This window comes from Lipophrys pholis (genome assembly GCF_963383615.2).
Source record: "Lipophrys pholis genome assembly, chromosome: 8".
NCBI classification, from domain to species: domain Eukaryota; kingdom Metazoa; phylum Chordata; class Actinopteri; order Blenniiformes; family Blenniidae; genus Lipophrys; species Lipophrys pholis.
This window is the reverse complement of record NC_137630.1, coordinates 17,264,872-17,285,113: the sequence shown is the minus strand read 5'-3', so window position 1 is coordinate 17,285,113 and position 20,242 is coordinate 17,264,872. Positions and strand designations below refer to the sequence as shown.

The 20,242-nt window shown below is 40.6% G+C and overlaps 2 protein-coding genes across 3 annotated transcripts in view; both read right to left on the bottom strand.

The window, feature by feature from the left end:
- atp9a (ATPase phospholipid transporting 9A) overlaps nucleotides 1-9,171 on the bottom strand; it is a 34,021-nt gene extending 24,850 nt beyond the window's left edge. The window contains exons 1-5 of one of the 2 annotated variants that reach the window (XM_080469029.1): nucleotides 8,963-9,171; nucleotides 6,079-6,223; nucleotides 2,682-2,795; nucleotides 2,425-2,533; nucleotides 753-811 (exon numbers count right to left, since the gene is read on the bottom strand). In XM_080469029.1, the coding sequence (XP_080325155.1) occupies nucleotides 753-811; nucleotides 2,425-2,533; nucleotides 2,682-2,795; nucleotides 6,079-6,223; nucleotides 8,963-9,030 (495 nt within the window). In that variant the 5' untranslated portion in view covers nucleotides 9,031-9,171. Of the gene's footprint in view, nucleotides 1-752; nucleotides 812-2,424; nucleotides 2,534-2,681; nucleotides 2,796-6,078; nucleotides 6,224-8,283; nucleotides 8,387-8,962 lie in introns of those variants that run through there. The other variant, XM_080469030.1, reaches the window with a different exon arrangement.
- A 3,169-nt stretch (nucleotides 9,172-12,340) lies between these two features.
- sall4 (spalt-like transcription factor 4) lies at nucleotides 12,341-17,988 on the bottom strand (the record flags this gene model as incomplete). The annotated part of the gene is made up of 4 exons (XM_080468470.1): nucleotides 12,341-12,778; nucleotides 12,903-13,207; nucleotides 13,292-15,739; nucleotides 17,922-17,988. 4 exons carry the CDS (start codon nucleotides 17,986-17,988, stop codon nucleotides 12,341-12,343), a joined length of 3,258 nt encoding a protein of 1,085 aa, XP_080324596.1.
- Nucleotides 17,989-20,242: the final 2,254 nt, after the last annotated feature.

Here is a 20,242-nt window from a genome sequence, read left to right as displayed (position 1 = left end):
CTGTTGCAGCCTGCTCAGTTTGACCTGACACACTCCTCAATCATTTATTCACATATCTCTCAAAAATACTGATCCGGCCATGAATTACTGTTTGTTAAGTAGTCCTGTGTTTTAAAAAAAAAAAATGTTTCCAACAGCTCATAAAATGTAGGGTTGGTTTAAAAATCCCATCTTGTGGTTTCCCCTCCTCTGATGAGTTCACGTCTCTGAAATGCAACCCGCATAACTCTTAATCACTCGGTCATATCAGGAAAATGTGTAGGATAACACGTGTGACCTTTCCATCAGCTGCACTGAAATGAGTGATTCAGAAAGAAGCCCTCAGCTGGAAACTGAAGACAGAAGTCACTTCTCATATTTCATGAACAAAGACCTCAGAGAATTGAGTCAGGCCACGAGGGAGAACGCCGCAGACGCCACCAGACAACTCAAACTTAATGATATTAAACTGCACACTATAAACAGAATATCAAGAATTTAGCTGAAACTCCCATTTCGATTGAATTTGTGTTTAGGATCCAATTAAAGGCATTTTGAGTTCACATCTGTTGTGCATGTATTGAGTCTGACAGGCTGAAGCCCAGCATTGATCACAAGATTACAAAATCTTTACTAACTCCTTTCACCTCAGTCACCAGTGGAGCACAGGAGATTAACAACCCCCTCATTATTTGCCCTCATGTAAATGGTAACTCAACAGTCCTAAAAAGCAAAACTATTCACAGATGTGGATGAAACAATCCTCCACGAACCTTTTCCACAATTATGAGATCGCCGACCTGAATGCCGCTGCTTTTAACCTTCACTGTGCCTGAAAGATAAAACACATTTTGACGTTAACAAAGCGTTCGGTGAGTCGGTACATGAAGTGGCGGGTTACATGTAGCTTAAAGTGCCCAGTGATGTACAAACCTTAAACACTAATCAATACACATAACGCAGAGTTTACATTTTCAAGATGGTTAAAAGTATTTTTTGTTACAAATGAGTCAAAACCACAACTGATTTGATTACATGTTGGGACAATTAAATGTATTTTAAAGAGTGCAAGAACATAATTCAAAAGAACAACCGACAAAATTAAAACTCTCAAGTTACCATAGGCTAAACATGTTTAAAGTAGTTCACCAATTTCCGGCTGAGTAAAAAGTTTGCGTGCATTTCAAAACGATACATAACTATAACCGAGAACAAAACGAACACATTCTGAAGCGACAATGCTCATCTTTTGTAATTAATGCTTCTAATTAACCCGGTTTGATACATTTCACATCGACTTCTGATGTATGTATGGAGCATTGGTCCAATATTTGTTTGCACCAAATCTCTTCAAACACTTTGGTGGCTGAAAGAGAAAGTGTTTGTTTGTCATTTGAAGCTGCCAGTTAAACTACGTAATGAATAATATAAAACACATCACATGCAGTTTTGATGTGTTGAATTTACAGAATTAGCTAGATCTTTAAATCTTAACAAACGTGTTTGTATCGTCAAAACGTCAGTCTCAAAAAAGACAAATTCAATATATTTTAAAGCCAGTCACAGTCAAGTTTCAAACTTATTAAAACACAAAAAACTCTGATTTTTACCTTAAAATACTTTTCTGATTCTAAACTATTAAAGGGTCTTTTGTGAAAACCAAACATCAATGTATTCCTCTGGGAAAACTGCTGCCTGCACGGTTGAATAGTCACTGCAGTGAATTTGGGAAAGTAATGCTCCATGCAGATTTGAAAGAATGCTGGGGGAGTTGAGCCTTTTCTCTCATTCCACTCGGAATGAACCAGCAAAATTGTTTGGAAGAGATCACTGACCCCTGAACTCTGCAGTGACCTTTGGGCTTTGCATATGTAAGACATTAAAGCACATTAATATTGCTGTGCATTAGGGCTTTGTGGGCCCTCACATCAGTGCACTGTTGCACTAATGCAAAAACATTATACACTTTAAAATAGAAAGCCTGCAATCTGAAGCAACTTCCTGCTTTGATTAAAGATCATGAAAGAATTAAATATGTGGATTCTTCTCAAATAAACAAAACAACTTCAACCACTTTCTATTGGAGTCAAAAGAAGAAGAAGAAAAAAAAAAACAGCTGACACTATAAAGCTTCTATAAACCAGTAAATATGCACAGGGGCGGCTATCATGGAGGCAACCAGTCATTGTGTTTATGGGAAAAACAAGCTGCCACATCAAAGGGGCAAAGTGATGGAAACCACAAGAGGTCCCCTGCTTTTTATTGCTGGTAGCACTTTATACCGCGGCCTCTTACGTACACTTTTACATTTCTGCTTTGAATTACCCACCATTTCCCCGAGCCCCAATAAGGTTTAACAGGACCAGCCTCCTACAGTTCATAGATGCTGACAAATACGCAACACATCACCATCGACGGATATCTGTTTGAGCTCTTAGCCGTTACCTCGCATCGACAGCTTGCTGTAAATCTGAGAGTTGACTTCTTTGTCTCGAAGGTAGCATCTTATTTCTTCAACGGCTTCTCTCATGATGGTGATAATCAAAACAAGACCCTGGAGGGGGAAACATCGCAGTTAAACAGTGACTCTAAAGAAAGCAGGAAACAACAAGCAATCTTTATGTGTGTGTGTGACAGAAGACACACTGAACTGGAAATGAAATCTGGTTGAATGTAATGATTAACAGTGAAATGCCACATACCAAAGGGACCCAGTAAGTGTAGAGGGCACCTAAGCGTAATTCCTCGACAAATTGAGAACAGGCCAGAAGCAAAAAGTACAAGTTGAAGAAGTACTTGAACTGATTGAACAGCACCTGAGAACACAAAACAAAGACATCGAGTGTGAACTTCTTGCTGTGCGGCATTTCATCACCCAGTCCGCTACTGCTGGAAGACAGGGGCAGCTCCTCACTGGAACATACTGCTGACATTAGTGTACTCCATGGAGCTTTTTAGACTTCCTTTCAGCACAAAGTGTTTAATGAGAGCAGAATCAAATAAGCTAAGAGCACAGAGGAGAAAGTCAATGACACTGCAAACAAGAACAGAAAATAAAAGAGAGGAGAGTAGAAAAGAGACGGAACAGAATGGGATAAAAGAATAGAAGAAGAGGAAAGTTAAAGAAAAGAACAGGAAAGGAAGGGAAAGAATGACATGAAATAGGGTACTTCAGCCATAACCATATAAAAAAAACCATAATAAAATAGCCTTTAATTGACTTTGCTCCAAGAAAGGATACAAAAACAGAATAGAACAAAATGAAAATCAAGAAAACAGAGTAAAATATAACAAAATAAAATATAGGTGAATATAAGAAAAAGGGAACAGTGGATGACAATAATGGAACAGAATAATATAGATTAGAATAGAAGTGTATCAAATAGAATTGTGATTTATTGTCATGCTCTAAGACACAAGGCAGAAAGGAACAGAACACAAAACAGAATAGAACAGAATAGAATAGAACAGAATAGAATAGAATAGAATAGAATAGAATAGAATAGAATAGAATAGAATAGAATAGAATAGAATAGAATAGAATAGAATAGAATAGAATAGAATAGAATGGGAGGAGGAAGAGGAAAAAGAGTACAATGACCACAAAAGAAATTAGTGCAGAATAGACACAGAGAATAGAACAGAATTACGCTTTACAGAATACATCCACCTACAGCAGTAACCAGCAGTGATCCCTTGAAAGGAATCCACAAAGTAACAGAGAAACACTCTGTATGTAGTTTAGCACTGGTGAACAGAACCATGAGGTTTGTATGTTGAGGTTTGTAGCTCATATGAAGCAATTTGAAGATTTCAAGTTGGGTTTGAGCCATTTTTACACTCGTTTAGTGATCCTTCAAGGACCAACATCAACCCAAAACAATAATCCAGCCCCAATTATTATTTTACCAGTATGCAAATACTTCTTCAGTCAACTATTTTGAATACTGTCCCCATTGCAACTACAACAACAAATCTGACACAAAAACGGTATAATTTCTGTTAGGCCTGCACATCTTTTCTTGAATCAACTGATATGGGTGAACACGCAAACACATCCAGTAGCCTCATTCCTAAAATTAGCACACAGACAACAGCTTTGCTCAATTTCATTACCACCAGTGTGTGAGATTACAACCAGGGGGAAAGACCTGCGTCCACACATCGCCCCTTAATACCCTCTCTGAAACTACTGCTTGGTGGGAAGTGAAGAGCAAGAAACAAAAAGGTTGCCAATATGTTCCGGACAGAAAGAATTTCTTCACATAAACCAATGTAAATAAAAAGCATCTCCATTTGCAATGCAAAAAGTCTTTGCTCTTGTCTTTTGCCCTCCAAACAAATTTCAGAGTCCATAAACAAAAGAAATGGCCTTAAGAAAACTGCATGCCTTCAAAACAAATACATATGTAAACGCAACGATCAAAAACACACAGATTAGAATTCCCATCTGTCACATTTAAAACCTTCTAATAATGTGAATGCAGTGTTAGTGATGTAATGCAAAGAGGTGAAGCCATTGCTTGTCCAAATGTGGCACAGAATTGACAAGTTTGATACAGATGTGTTTGCTGCACGACTGGGGAGAGCGTCTCCAGACTGCAGCTTCTATGAAGTGATGCAGGCCCGCAGTGATCAGCATCGATCACAAATGGTCCAAGGGACTAAACCAGTGAACCGTGAGCAGCCAAGTCTCAATGAGGAGAGTGAAGGACGGCCAGTGTGGGCCGATCCAACAGACGAGCGACTGCTGCTCAGTCTGCAGCAGAGCCTCTGATAGAAGAGTGTACAATGCAGTCATGCTGCATAGGGGGCATACAACAGTCCCTCCAGGGGGCTTTTCCCCTTGAAGACTCTCTTTTACATGATAGCGATCAACTGGAAATGACATAATTATTCCTTCTCACAGCAGAAAAGTTTTGGATTCAGAATTTAATGAGTGTAGGTGCTGTGATTTTTGTAATACAACCATACACACTTATAAGTACAAAAAACATACACGCTTGTTTTAACTATCTTTCTTAGAAAGTTGAGACTAAGAGTAGGCTTACTTAGCATGTTGCAATTGTCAGAAATCTGTCTCCGAATGAGTGAGAAGCAGAAACACTCGTCTTGAAGATTTGTTGTTGACTGTGACTATAGTGTGCATGTACAGAACTCTGCATTTCAGAAAACTTATACTTCTCTTGTTCCTAAAACCTTGGAATCTATGTGCCTGTTTCAAAAGTTTACAATCCTGCTTGAGATTCTAGTAAAGTGTCTTAGTGTGGTTTTCTGTGACATGTGTGCATCCCATTTATAATTCTTTAGATGTTTAAAACCCAAACACAACATTGGAAAAAATAATAATGTAATGGCTGGTCGGATGTTAATAGAACATTGTTTGGGGTCAAAGTGAATTGAGACTATAAAATACTGCGTTTTGATAAAACTTCAGATACAAAACATATTATTATTTTGATTTAATTAATGTTTTATCTTATTATTTAGGCACTACTGTTTCCTAACTAAATTGTCTCTTAGTTAAAGGGAGCTTGTTGAGCAAACCCAGCATTCTATAGCTCTCTTTGGCCTCTGGTGAGTTCAGATGAGAATTAGTGAAACCTGTCATGCGAGTCTTAAGTGAAAATGCTTTGTGTCACCTAATAGTGTGATCCACAGGCATTCAAAACAAACCTGTGTGTCACTAACAAAAGCATGAATCTGTCTGCTGGAGTTCAACGTTGCTGTCAGATTCACAGCTTTCTTAGAATTTAGCCTCCATATTCGCATTATACTGATCCGAAGAGATCAATTCAGTAGCAATTGTATCATCACGGATACACGCTGAGCAACCATACTACCCTCCTACCTACACTGTCTCAAGCACCAACTGTTTCAGGAGTGTTTTAAAAGGGGCGGTGTATGTGAAGGGTTAATTACCTAATTTAAGACCTTAACCAAAAGTTACTCCTGAAAACATTACCAGACTCGTGTGTCATTATTCTCTGGACAATGTGTGTAGCATATGAACAGAGAGTCAAGGCCGGCCGGTGAAGAGGTGGGTGTTTGTTGTTGAACAGAGAAAAGGTGAAGTGGTGACCTTTGACTGACACTCACCCCCGGCAGGAAGGTGAAGAAGTTGTACTTCTGGTTGTTAATGACATTCCTGGGGTACCTCTGCTCCCTCTTTTCTGGGTGGCCGAGCCACACGGTGCGGGGACGGAAGTCCCCCATGCCACAGCATCTTGACCACGGGCAGCACCTGAAAGAAAGAGTAAGGGGTTAAGAGTGTTGGGGGGGCAAATCCACGGTTTATCTATTTGGTTGTCAAGTAAAAGAAATAAGTTTCTCTCTTTTATTTCTCAATAGAAAAAAAAGGTCTAAAACCTCCAAAGCACTGTGTTGTGGTACTTCTAATGAATTTCCAGCCACATCTCTTTGTTAATGTGTTGCTTATTGCTGCCACAAATCAACAGAAGAAGGATGTGAGCTGACAGTCCATGACTGAAGAGTGAGAAGAGATCATGCCCCACAAAACAAACATTAACTTTATCTGAAAACAGAAGACCTTTGAGCTATCACATCAGGAGGGTGGTTTTACATTTCCACTGTTCACAAAGATATAAAACAACAACTGGGGAAATAGTGTGACTTATACAGCCTGTGACAACAATAGTTGGTTCATGTAAAAATATGACAAACAGGACAACTTTTCTACAATAACACCCGGACCGTCGAGCAAGAACTCAAACTGGCAACCAAAAAATAATCACCCACTTGGCTAAACTTCAACCAGGGCTCCCTCGAGCTGATAAGTTATCTGCTTTGGAAGCAGGGTTACTTTGTTTAACTTGTTCTAATCTTACTTAATAATTCATTTTACGGCCGACCAAATTGTTTGTCATGTTTAGTCAGATAAACAAATAAATGAATGTTACATTATCTCTAAAAGACTTCACACTAAACATGAAGAAAATGTTTTCTTGTTGAATAATTGATGATTAAACTGACAAAGAAAAAAAATCATAGCAAGTATTTGATGACTCCAGCCTCCGATATGCAGATTATACAGTTTGCTGTCGTCCCTAAACCACTTTTACAGACAAAGAAAAACACTTCTGTGTGCATGTCAGTCTGTAGGAAGGACCCGGTGACGTTTTTCATTTGTGCTGACATTTTAATGAACAAATAATGTGAAGAAAATTCTTAAAATATTGAGTAGAGGTATTGACAATGTAAAGATCCATTTTTTTAAAGGCCCACATACACTGTAGGCATGTGGACGTTCCTTTTTTTTTTTAGAGGCTGGCACCACAAAAAGTAACTTGAACAATAGATTTGGCTAGTTTTTACGTTTCCTGCTGCAACCGGGGGTTTGAAACCTGATAAATGACATTTAAGAGCAAAACCTAACCCAATGCTCTACCAGTAAAAGTATTGATCATTACAATCAATTCACAAAAAAGAAATAGAGCCCCACTGAAAGCCTAGCTTTCTTTTTTTAATTCTTAAAATTTAAATTTAAACATAAGAGGATTTAATCATTTCCCACAGGTATTTTTTGTGTTTATTCTCAGAAATGTTGTATTATAGCTTATTTTGCGAGTATTATGGTTTACCCACCCATGCTAACTCTGCTGTTGACACTACCACAGTGCTGCTGATAAGAAACAAGCAAACAGTCTTACATTTGTAAAGATAGTATTGTGAAAATAACCTGCAAACTGACACCACAATGACAAAGGAAATGACACTAGACTCCAGGACATCAAACACTGCTCTCTAGCTCTCTACATACACAGCGACGAAGTAGAGAAGAAGAGCCACCAATGTATTCGGTTCCACATTTTAGCTGGGCTCCTAACTTCTGACACAAAGTGAAGAAGGCCCAGTCGGGACTGTACTTCTTCAGGAGGCTTAAACAAGCTCAGCTCCTTCATCCCCTGCTGACTCGTTTCTGTGGGTGTATCTGATATGGAGAGTCTGTGGACCTACTGCTCGGACATTTCACACTGGGTTTGAAACAATGATCCGAAATGTAATTTCAGTTTCACATTTTATTGGTATAAGAAAGTCGCGTTAACCACATTTGACCATGCTATCAACAGTAGAAGAAATAAAAGGCCTTTACAAAATGAGTAACTTCTCACTTGTGTATGAATGTGGTCGACGTGTTCGCATAGTTTGGTTCCTCTGGCAATGACGAAGTAACTTTTGTGGCCCTCGCAATGATCGAAGTTGCCCATCCTTGTTTAATCATCTACATTACTTCCCTATCATTCCTGATCTTGTTTGCTTTAGAGCCTGCTGTGAAATACTTACATGGTCTTCTAGTGGAAAGATGGTTCTGCCTCACTATGTAAGGGAGCCAGACAGGTGTGGTGAGTGTGTAATCCCTTGCAGATTAGAGCAGCATTTCCGTGTTATCGCAGCATATTTACAGCTCTGAGTCTTTATACCAGGAGGTGACATCATGTGAGTGGGCACTGAATGCATGTCAGCACTGTCTGCACCCTCTCCATCACCACTTATAAAGGCCTACGTCATTGTTCACCTGTCAAAAAACGAGCCTCGCACAGCCTCACATGGTCGGCTTGTGAAATTCGAACGCGGGGCTTCTGGATTTCTTGGTGTGTTCAGCTCTTTTCATTCATGGAGCTCAAGTCATCCGAGCAAATATTGACAAGGGCGTCTATTGCACTTGTTCCAGCGGCGCCCCGGAACGAGCATAACGCAGTCAGCTAGCTCTTAGCCGTTTCAAAGCTACACTGAACATCATGTTTATAAGCATTTATTCCTCCTTTACTCGTTATTTATTCCTCTTGGCTGGTAATTTTCTCCACAAAAACACACCACCCGCTACGCTTCTTAATCGTCTTCTTCTTTTTTTTAACAACGTCGCCCCACGCCTGTAAACAATTCACCGTCCACAGACACAGAACGTAAAGGACGAACACAACAAACAGGTTAACAGCACGCCGGTGGCCATTAGCGCCCTTACCCGTTCCTGTGTTTACTGTCGTGTCTCTTCGGCCTCCTCACGGGTTGAAGGGGGATATTGTCGGTCATTCCGGCAGCCCCCCGGTTCCGACCTGAAGGCGCAGTCACAGCCTGGCTCTGTTGCGGGTCTGGGGCGGGGGCTTCCTCCTCCCGGCTGTCACTCACCCGGCTCGGTTCAACACAGCGCGGGGACCGACTCACTGCTCCACACCCAGCTTCATCATCATCATCATCATCATCTTCAAAATCATCATCATCATCATCCTCAATAATAATACTTATTATTATTCTTTTTTTTTATTTTATTTTTTTATAATAATAATAATTGATAGTGATACCGTGTTTAAACATGTAATTAACAGAGCATACAAATATTCAAGAGTTAAACAAGGAGAAGGAATTAAAATAAAAAGCCTATACTTCTTCCAACTGCTTTTTCAATCAGTAAGATTTATTTAATTTCTGCCCCCCACATATTTAGTTAGAACATACACATCAAAGAGTATATTCTTAGTTTTTTTGAACTTTTTTTGTTGAATAAGACAATTATTACATGATTAATTTACCAGAGGAAAGAATTCGAGTGAATATAGCACCACCTCTACTGCATGACTGCATTTTCTTTATATATACTATGATACATGCAGTATTTTATGCATTTTAACGCTCCTCATATCATTGCATGTGCATGCACGGACTGCATATACAATTTTGTTGTTTATAACAATGACAGTTATGACAATTCTGATGATCATCTATACATTAATCATCTATACTGCTTTATCCTGTTCAGGGTCCTGGGGCACTGGAGCCCCTCTGAACATACTGCCACTCATACACCAGGGGAACATGCAAACTCCACACAGAAAGGCCCTGGTCTGTATTTTAACCTTGGCCTTCTCGCTGTGGGACTCGAGGTCTATCCACTGCTTCACAGTAAGGCCCCAGGCTATTTACAGGCGATGATAAATACCAGAAACATGAAAATGTTCTGGTACTATCAAAAAGGCTACTGCGTCATAATAACAGGTGCAACCATTTATTAAAATATAGGCAGGAAATAGGTTAATGTAAGCTACTGTGGCAAATTGTTTTACATTTAAATAATGAGTCGTGCCTTCAATGATTAAATTTGCTTACCGCAACTTGCTACTAGACTCTCGTATACGCAGATGCCCAACAGTCTTTGTTATGTTTTCGAGTGATGATCATTATGGAAATGAGTAATAACGTTCCTATTGTTTTTCTGTGTGAGTGTTCTAATTGTAAGCATAAATCTAATAAAAGTCAGTAGTTGCCCTGTTTAAGAACAGGTCTTGTTGTGGCACAAGTGTGTGTACATTCTTGCTGACTCTTATGTACTTTTGCTTACTTGATGTCATATAAGGACAATTATGCAAAGCAATGGATTATGCCAAATTGCACAGGAGGCGGCCATTGTTCAGATGACCTCAGATGGTTTGTGGACACACAATTTGACAGCATGCTTCAGTTGTGGATGCAAATATTTTTTCGTTGACAATGCAAACTGGAAAGGGATTAATGGCTTACGGTGGGCGATGGGAAGTAAAAAGAAGATTTCACTAGAAGCATCTGAAGGTGAATACATGTAAATGAGCGATTTTAATGTGCATTCACACCGGCCTGTGTTGGTAATGAACTCAGCATAAAGAAAGGGCGCATTTAAGTAGCATTGTCAAGTAAATGTAGGCGCGCTCCTCAGCTGACTGATGAATTTAAAACTACTCTCACTATCAGAAGTAATCACAGGAGGAATGTTGAAAAAGCCACTCTGATTTTATTTTTCAAAAAAATCAGCAAACATTTAAGGGAAGAAAACATTTGGAGAAAAAAAACAAAAAAACATTTACATTGTAAACAGATCAAATCGACTCAACTGAACTGTTGAAACAACTTGAAAGCAGTTTTGACATGTGTTCACTAAAGAAAGGCACAACTTGGCAAATGCATATTGACAAGGAATGTACAGCAGGGGCCTACGGAGTTCTCTGACCAGTCTGAGTTGTGTAAAGTGTCCAGTGATACATTCATGACTGTTCAACTCAGCAGGTTGAGAATGAGAGAAATCGTACTCAGGAAAAAATAAGAAAAGAATGTATTGGAAAATGTACAGACCATTGCATTGAGAGTAGGGGGCACATGGGGGTCAACTTAAAATCTAAAACGAGGTAGAACTCATCCCCTAAACTCAAGCATTTTGTGTACTATAAATAAATTAATGATGCTACAAGTTGATAAGACAACGTAGGGAAAAAAAAAAAACCCAGCCTGACAATAATCTGAATGGGTGTTTTTGGCAGGAAAGAAATTGAGAGTTGATTTGCCCTCTCCTCATTTAGCCATTGTAATGCAGACAGTGAAATGTAAATGCAACTAAAACCTGAAATAAAGTGCAGGCACAAGAACATTAAGCATAGCCTTCAGAGCTCAGCCAGCTAACTCTGCAGATCAACAAGGTAAATGCAGCAGTGGAAAAGGAGATTACACCAATTTCTAAATTTCAGAGCTTTGAAACAATGTATTGGTACTGTGAAATATACATTTAATTCAGTTTAGGCACTTAGCAAAAGCCATGACACAACTAATGTCTCCAACCAATGCAACAAAGATGTCACAATGTACATTATCCAATGATCTGCTGATGAATGAACTGTTGCACCTCACCTTAAGTAGGCAATGGAATAATCTGATCTGGTCTGATCAACAGGGCCATCAAAGTGAGACCACCTTATGATATTTAGCACTAAAAAGAAAAAAAAACAACAACAAAAAGACATACAATGTCATAAAACATATGGCACACAACAGGAGAAAGTAGTCATCATAGACACGTACAGTTTGACAACGCTACTAAAGCCGTGTCCTGACTGGCCAGACACGCGTCTGTAAAAGTCATGCCCTGAAACATTACCTGTCAAAGTCAAAAGTCCTTCAGAAGTATCAAGGAGACAGTCTGAATTAAAGCAGTTTCAAGTAAGTTATACATTCAACCTTCTGGATAGACAGCAAAAAAAAAAATAAAATAAAAAGAAAATCACAGGAAAAATTTACCCGCATATATATATATTCATATAAAATAAAATACAACTACAGTAGTAATATCAAGTTCAACTAAAAATAACACTTGAGAATGGAGATCAGGAGGGTAGGGAGAGCTGCAAAAAAAAGTCCCTTGGGGAAGAAAATAAAAATCAAACAATGTGAAACTTCTAAAAGGTTTGTTTTTGTTTTTTCTTCTGAAAATTGATTGTACCTCATTCAAAAAAAGGGAGACATTCACAAACTGAATAGAGGCGACTACCTGATGGCTTAGAAAAGAAAAGAAAAGAAAAAAAAAAAAAAAAAAAAAAAAAAAACCTTAGTTGACTGCAATTTTTCCCTCCTCCATGAAATGTGGGAATTGCGATTTCGGCACACTGTCAGAGCTACTCTTCTCAATTTCAGCCAACGTGGCAGGCAGGCCGGAGTGGGATCCATCCATCTTCATGAGGCCTCCAGTGGATCCAATCAGAGGCCCACCAGCAGGGCTCCCAGGGAGCGGGATGCCGCCACCCTGGATGACAGAAATCTCATTGGCCTTCATAGTGAGGCCACCACTGAAGGCGGCAGCAGCGTATTGGTTCCACAGCGATGGGTCAAAGTTCATTGACGGAGTGGCCAACTCTTTGGGCGCCTGCATCATTTCTGGCATCATCTTGGCCTCTGTGCTCATAGCCATCAGTGCCATGGGGTTATCCAGGGACAAACGCTGGCCACGGCGAGAGGAGTTGTTCCACATGTGAGTGCCAATATGCACCTTGAAAAAGAAGCAAGACATCAGAATTTTAGTAAATAAGCAACAGCTCAATTTGGCTTTTCATGCAAGTGCTTAATGAGTAAAATAGCTGCTTTTTTTTTTGTTTGTTTTCCAGAAGACCTACCTTTAGATTCCCCTTTGTGGTGAAAGCCCTGCCGCAGATGTTGCAAGCAAAAGGCTTCTCGCCCGTGTGCGTACGCTCGTGGATCTGCAACGCGCTGGCGGATGAGAAGTTCTTTCCACAGACATTACATATGTGGTGTTTGCTGGATCGCCGTGGCACGGTGGAGATGGAGGAGGCCATGGCTGTTCCCTGAGGCATGTGGGAGCTGAACAAACTGTGAGGACCCAACGGGTTCTCCGGAGGGATCTTCATCTCCAGATTGGCCAGACTCGATGGTATTCTCATGAAGGGCATGCTGCTGGGAGCTGTTAATACAAAGAAGGGAGAATTTACACCTATGCAGTCACTGCGAAAGAGTCTAGGATAGTTGTCTTAGCTATTTTACTTACTGTAGTCTCCGTTAGTAAAGGGAAGGCCCGGTTCTTCTTTAATCACCTTGGGAGCGAGGCTGCTGGAAGCTGTGAGGTCAAGCGCTCCGCCAGACTCAGTGCCATCTTCAATGCCATCAGATTCCTGTTTGAGAGCACTGTGGGTGAAGTCATCCACAGCCAACTCGGGGGACTTACTACTGATGTTATTGACAGGAGAGGAGGAGTTAAAGGACAAGGCCGAGTCTGAGATGGCAGGACTGCGACCATTCTGACATTCCTGCTCTTTAGGAGTAGACTCAGATTCTTTGGGTGCACCCTCACTCTCTGAAGTGGTGCTGCTCTGTCGTTTCAGTGCAAGAGCAGAGGTGAGACTCTTCAAAACCTCAAGGCTGGAAAAGATGCCTGGTGCGGCATTCTTCTGGGCTTGTTCTTCAGCAGAGGCACACACGAGTGATTCTGAAGTCTCGTTTGGCTTCTGAGGGTTCATCTCTTGCTTGTGATCTTCGTTGTTTGTTTCAAAATGACTGGAATCAACAGGCTTCTCTGCTGGAGATTGCTCCATCACCTCTGTTGCTTCAAACTGATTTTCTGGCACTGGGGTGTTGGGGATCTGGCCACCCATGTGCATGCGAATGTGCTGCTGCAGAACTACAGCATTTGTGTACTTCTTCTGGCAGATGGGACACGAGTGTTGCATTTTAAGAGGCGTGTTAGCCCTGTGCACACCATAATGAGCCTTCAGGTTTCCCTTTGTGGAGAAGGCCCGGCCACAGATTTTGCATTTGTAGGGCCTTTCGCCTGTGTGTGTGCGGTAATGCATTTTCAGTGAGCTCTGGCAGCTAAGCACCCTGTGGCAAATTACACACTCGTTCGGGTCGTTGGTCCTCTTTTCCAGCCCATCCACCATCTGCTGAAGTTTTGCCGTTCCGGAGCTCTGTTCTCCAGCGAGGGCACTTCCATTCATATGATGTAGCGCCCCGAGAAACTCTTTAGCATCTTTCTGATTTGGATCCATTCCTGTTTCTTGACCAAACATGGAGGAAACAGACGGGGAGCCATCACTTGTAGATGGAGAGGGTCCCTGGGAAAACGGATCCCCACTAAAACCATCAAAAGAGGTTTTGAATGCTGGTATGGATGACGGGTTGAAACTAGCAGCTGCATGACCCAACAGTGGCTTTACCTCAGTCATACCCGACTCATCGATGGGGACAGACATACCAAAAGGAATGCCACTGCTGGTGGGAATATTGTCAAGGTGCTCCGGCACGGGGTGCGGATTCATGCTGATGTTTGGATATTTGTCTTTGTGCCTTTGGAAATGCACTTTGAGGTTTCCTTTCGTCGTGAAGCGGTTTCCACAGATGTTGCACTTGAAGGGTCTCTCTCCAGTGTGAGAACGCAAGTGGATCTGTAGGGCGCTGTCATTGCCAAAGGTTTTTCCACAGTATTTACACTTGTGCTTGTACAAGGAGTCCCCATTCTTCGACTCTGGTGGGAGGTTCAGCATCTTTGCTTTTACCTTTTTGGAGGACTCGATCCCTGCTTGGATGCCACTGAATGTGCCTGGAAAACCCAAAACGCCGGATGACTGGGGCAGTAGGGCGGGTAAACGGCTTGCCAGATCAGGAACACCTTTCAAAATGTCTGTTTTTGAAGTCATGGAGCTCGTGCCTGTGGGAAGTGAGGTAGGGAGGCCAGTGGGCAGAGGTAGTTTACCTTGCTTCAATGTCTCCATGGAGAGGTTCTGAGTACCAGTTCGTTTTCCTATCAGGGCTGCTGCAGCAGACAGCTGCTGAGAGAGATGTGCACCAAGAGCTTTCAGAGGGTCCATTGCTGCCCCTGCTGATGCCTGGAGACCCTGCGGGGTCATCATCGCTACTTGGACTCTGATCTGCTCTGTAAGCTGGATTTGCTGGAGCTGCTGTTGCTGGAGGCACACAAGCTGCTCCAGGATCACCGGGATGGCCTGCAGAGCTTCCTGTGACGAAGCCAGCGATGTGTTTGCAGGACGCTGGGAGACGGCCACTTTAGTGTCGGCCATGGCTTCAACTACAACACCCAAATTCTGCATTTTATGGGAGGTTTCAAAAGCCATCTCGGGACTAGCAGGTGCCTCTCCCTGATCCTGGTTTTCCGAGTCCTCTGCATTCATGCTGGAGTCTTCTTCCGTCCTGTCCAGCTGGTCTGCATTGGCATGTAACAGGGAATGATTGCTGGAATGACTGTCCTGGTTGTTCACATAGCCTTCCGGAGAATCTTGTGAATATTCCGCAGGCACTTCATTGCCGTCTCCGTCTTTCATGATGACCACTTGCTGACTTTTAGTGCAATTCTTTTCGTGCTCTTCAAACTCTGCTTCGTCGAAGAACTCGGCACAACACTTGTTGCAGACTCTGATTTCATCCATCCTGAATCTTTTCACTTCGTTTCCAGCCTCTTCAGCTTGATTATCTCGATGAACATCTTCAACAAAGAGAAAACACAATTCATTAGTATCGTCGTCATGCCATATGACTTTAGGTAAAACAAAATTTGATAATCTGAGATTACATATACATTCCAACAAAAAAGATATTCCAGGGATTTGCAAGTATTTGTTTTTTTTTGTCTGTTTAATGTGTGTAAGCAATCGCTTGCCTGGTGCAATCCATTATTCAAATTAAATCCTTTACATTTTGTTCTCTCACACTTTGTCTGCACTGAGCTATAAAAATGCTGAATCTGACTATTGTTCACAAAGCCAGCAGAGGGCAATCATCTACCTTTCACATTACCCAGAACAATGTCCTGAGAGACAAAGGGCCATACATTGAGCATTGAATTACTATGTTCTGTAATGAGAAACCAACAAAATGCTTGAAAAAAAAAAAAAAAAAAAAAAAAAAACACACACAAAATGAAAAGAAATGTGAGCGGTTCTATTGACACGTCTGTGACAATACAACTAACACCAGATGAAAATTCTGTGAAATACAGGTCTTGATCTTGGAATAAAATAAATGTATTTAACACTAATGTAACGCTCAAACTGCTTGGCTATAAATCAATAAGGAAAGGTTTACGTTTTTTTTTTTTTTTTTTAAGTGTAGAAATTAGTCATCTTAATGCTGATTACCTCCCGGGATTTATCACACCCTGTGAAAGCATCGTGCATGCTGGAAATGTGCATTTTAATTTACTTGCAAACCAAGAGGGACTTTCACAACTGGGTGTATTGTTAAATGCTAATGCCTCTCAAAAAAAAAGTGGGAGGAGGGGGCAGACCACCTGTTTGCATTTGCCCAAGGAAAACTACTGGACTTGTTAATTGCTCACCAGGAAGCTCAAAAGCGGCGTCAGTGAGAAAAAAAAAAAAAAAAGAAAAAGAAAGTTGCCAACTGCACCGCGGTGATGCAGAAAGCATGGTCCTGCCACACACGTTTACGGATGGAACAGCGAAACTCAGGCGCGCACATGTGCTTTAAACAAGACAAAGTCTCTCTAAATGTGCGTAAAACCACAACTGTGTAAATACAGGAGGCAGCAGCACTCCGATCTACCACTTGACGGCGCATGACCTGTATCTGATCACCTTTACATGGCACGAGGTCAGACCAAACATTGCATTAACGTGCGCGTAATTCACACAAAATCCAAATATTTTCGGTGCAGCGCGTCGTACGTGGCTGTCACAAACCGGACTGCAGCGTGGCACAAGACAGGCTCCGAAAACAGGACTTTCCTAATTACAAGGTGAGGTCTCCGGCAGCGCTGGAACTTGCATATGGCAAACACCAAAACGCACCCCCACCCAGTCTCCACAAAAAGGCCAGTGCTCCATCCCCCACCTCTCCACATATGTACGAAAGGAAACAGTCATGCATTAAACTGGGGGATTTATTGCCTTTAGGTCAGCTTACTCAAGAGTCACATTTCATACAGTTTTTTGGAGGGCACCTTTGTTCGAAACCTGAAGTTTCTTGCAAATACTGACATAAATAATTCTTACATTCTTTTAAAAAAAGGCAAAGTTTTATTCATGAATCGCAACAAATTGTTAATCAGAATTACACCTTGATGAGCAATACTAACAATGGCGATCCGTATTCAATACAACCTTTCCAACAAATTGAATCACATTTAAAGATCTGTACGCCAGGTTTTAAAGGTCCAAAGAACCCGGAGATATCCCAACCACAATGCCCAATCACTCTGCCACACATCATCCCAAATACGTCTAGAATGTACGAAAAAGCCAAAACAGGTAACCCAAATGCATCAAAAATAAAGTTCACAATTGAACTCCACTCCTAGAAAAAGTTCTAACTGTGCGTAAAAGTAGTGAATCAACCCGTTAAACGCTACTTTATTACACTAAACTCTTAAAATAAAAGCGTACAGTACGACTTTTGATGGAGCACCTGATTTCTAAATGTATCGCTTCCCCGGAATCCGAAGGGTGTTTTTTATTTTTTTCTTCCATATTACTCCTGGTCAGTTCAGAGGGACCGGCCACTGGTCAAAGTGCGAGAGAAACGATGTAAAAAGTCGAACAAGCCGCTTAAAGTTCGCGATAAAAAGTCGATCATCTACAGTGCAAAGTAAATCCGAACTTCACTGGTGCCCAAAAAAAAAAAACACGCGTGCCTTGCGCGTAAAAACTCACCATTTTCTGTGGATCCGGGCTCGTCAGAGTTGATGTGCTGCGGTTTGGCTTGCTTGCGCCTCGACATGGTGCAACCATCAGGAGCAGAGAGGTACAGACAATATACCTCCCCTTCTCCAACAAATTCTTCGGCTTGGAAAATTAGCCCCTCAAGTAGAAATGCGCATGTCAACGTAATTATTATTATCAATAATGCATTGCGATTTATCACGGTGCCCTGACAGCTGATTGGCTCTACTCCAAAGGCTCACACATTATTCAAATGCACTCTCTATTGATGAGCGGAGCGCAGTGCCAGGAGGGGGCGGGAGGACGCACGCTAGTGGCCGGACTGCGCGATGGAGGCAGGGTCAATAACACCCAAACTTTAGAGCTCTCTTTCCTTGTTCATTTGTCTCCTACAGCTTGATTGAGCGGAAGATTGAGACAAATAGCCATGCCTCAATCGACACACTGAATCGAGTCTGTATTTAAACCTTGAATGAGCATCTGATTGTTCTTTGTGGAGTTTATTTAATTGACAAAGGGCTTACAACAAAATCATATTTTAAAGCTTTAACATACATCATCACAATTATATGGTTTCTGCAACAAATGCTTGTTCTGGAAGTGTTATCAAGTATCAAAGCACATCTATCAAGTATCAAAGCACATCTACCACGTTTTACACTATTGATGGCAACTTTATTCTGAAATAATCGAACACTTACCAATGTATTATGTATGTTTAAAGGAGGCATTTCAGGTGCCCTCTATAATTATTACTGGATACAAATAAAAGAAGATAAAATGTGCAATTTTCTGATTTATAATTTTATAAAAACTTTGATAATTATTTTAACTCTATATACTTTCTTTTATGTTCTTATTAAAGAAGTAAACAAATCCACCAACAAAAAATGTGCTGTAAAAGAAGCAATGACCCATCATAAATAAAGTTATATACAGTTTAATACAGATGTCACTCCACCACCTTGATGGGTGATTTCCTTGACGAATGTTAAAGATAATGGATTTGTATGGATGTATTGTTCAGTGAAGGCACTGAGCTAACCACAGAAGAACAGAAGAGCTGTGTGTGAGAATATGAACTAACATGTGGTTATTTGTGAAATAAATAAGGAAGCTGTATAAATAACTTTTTCTCGTTGAAACTTTTCATATTTGTTTCATTGAGGAAGAATATGCACACGTTTTCAAGCTCACACCAGGGTCCCATTAAAACAGCTGACACAGAAAACAGTCCATATCTGAATTCTATAGAATTATAATATCAGTTTTTTACGACGTCTACTTGGATTTTATCTTTATTTGTGATCGCATGCTTTATGAAGACACTGGTTTCATCGCAGAACAGAAACAGTAGCCCACATATACTGTCATGTCTGAAATAAATGACTTAACACTGGTTGTTTTATCAAATCAACGAGAAAGTTGCAGGAACTGATTTGTTGTTTTGGTTAACAAGATTATTTAAAGCTGAATAAGATGCATTCAGCAAACATAGAAGCACTACAAATACAGTATATCTGGATTATGTGAGGGCGCATGAACATAACCAAAGCAGATTTTTTTTCAGCTTTGATTTTTTTAAAATGTACTTTATCCACTTTCCCAATGTACATCTTTTTTTTTTTTTTTTAAAGTTAGAGTTTGCCAGCATGGGTCATTTGAGATCACTGTTGTGGTTATTCAGGATAAAAAAAAAACTTCCCTAGATGACTTTTTGTGGTGTATTGTTTATTAAAGAGATTGAATTCAACACAAAACAGCGGCACAAACACTCTAATATATCTGGATAAATGTCAAAAACACAGGTTGTTTCATCAAATGAAGACAGATGCAGGCATTTTAGCTACTACAGAAAACATCACTCAATAAGAATATATGTGGATTAGAAGGAATGCCAGAACACATACCATCTATATTTAGTTCTGATGCTGTGAGTTAAAGTTTTAACTTCCAGAATTTTTCTATTAAATATATTTGCCCTGAAAGTTATATTTACCATTGAGGATAATTAGCGGTTGTTATTAGATTGTGGAGATTAATAAAGACTTCACCACAACACCACTATGGAGGATTTTCTTTTTTCTTGTTGCCAATTTGTGAAGGTTTTATGTATTGTTAATAAATAGCAGAAATACGCTGCTTAAGCTGACAAAAATGACATAGCATTGGGAAGACACAGGATTAACTCTGTTACTGCTTCTTCGCATTAGCGTTCATGTGGTGAGCACAGTTGTTTAGTTTGGCACATTCCTGGAAGTTAACTGCACGTCACTGAGGTTAAATTACAAAAGGGAAAAGAAACCCTTAAT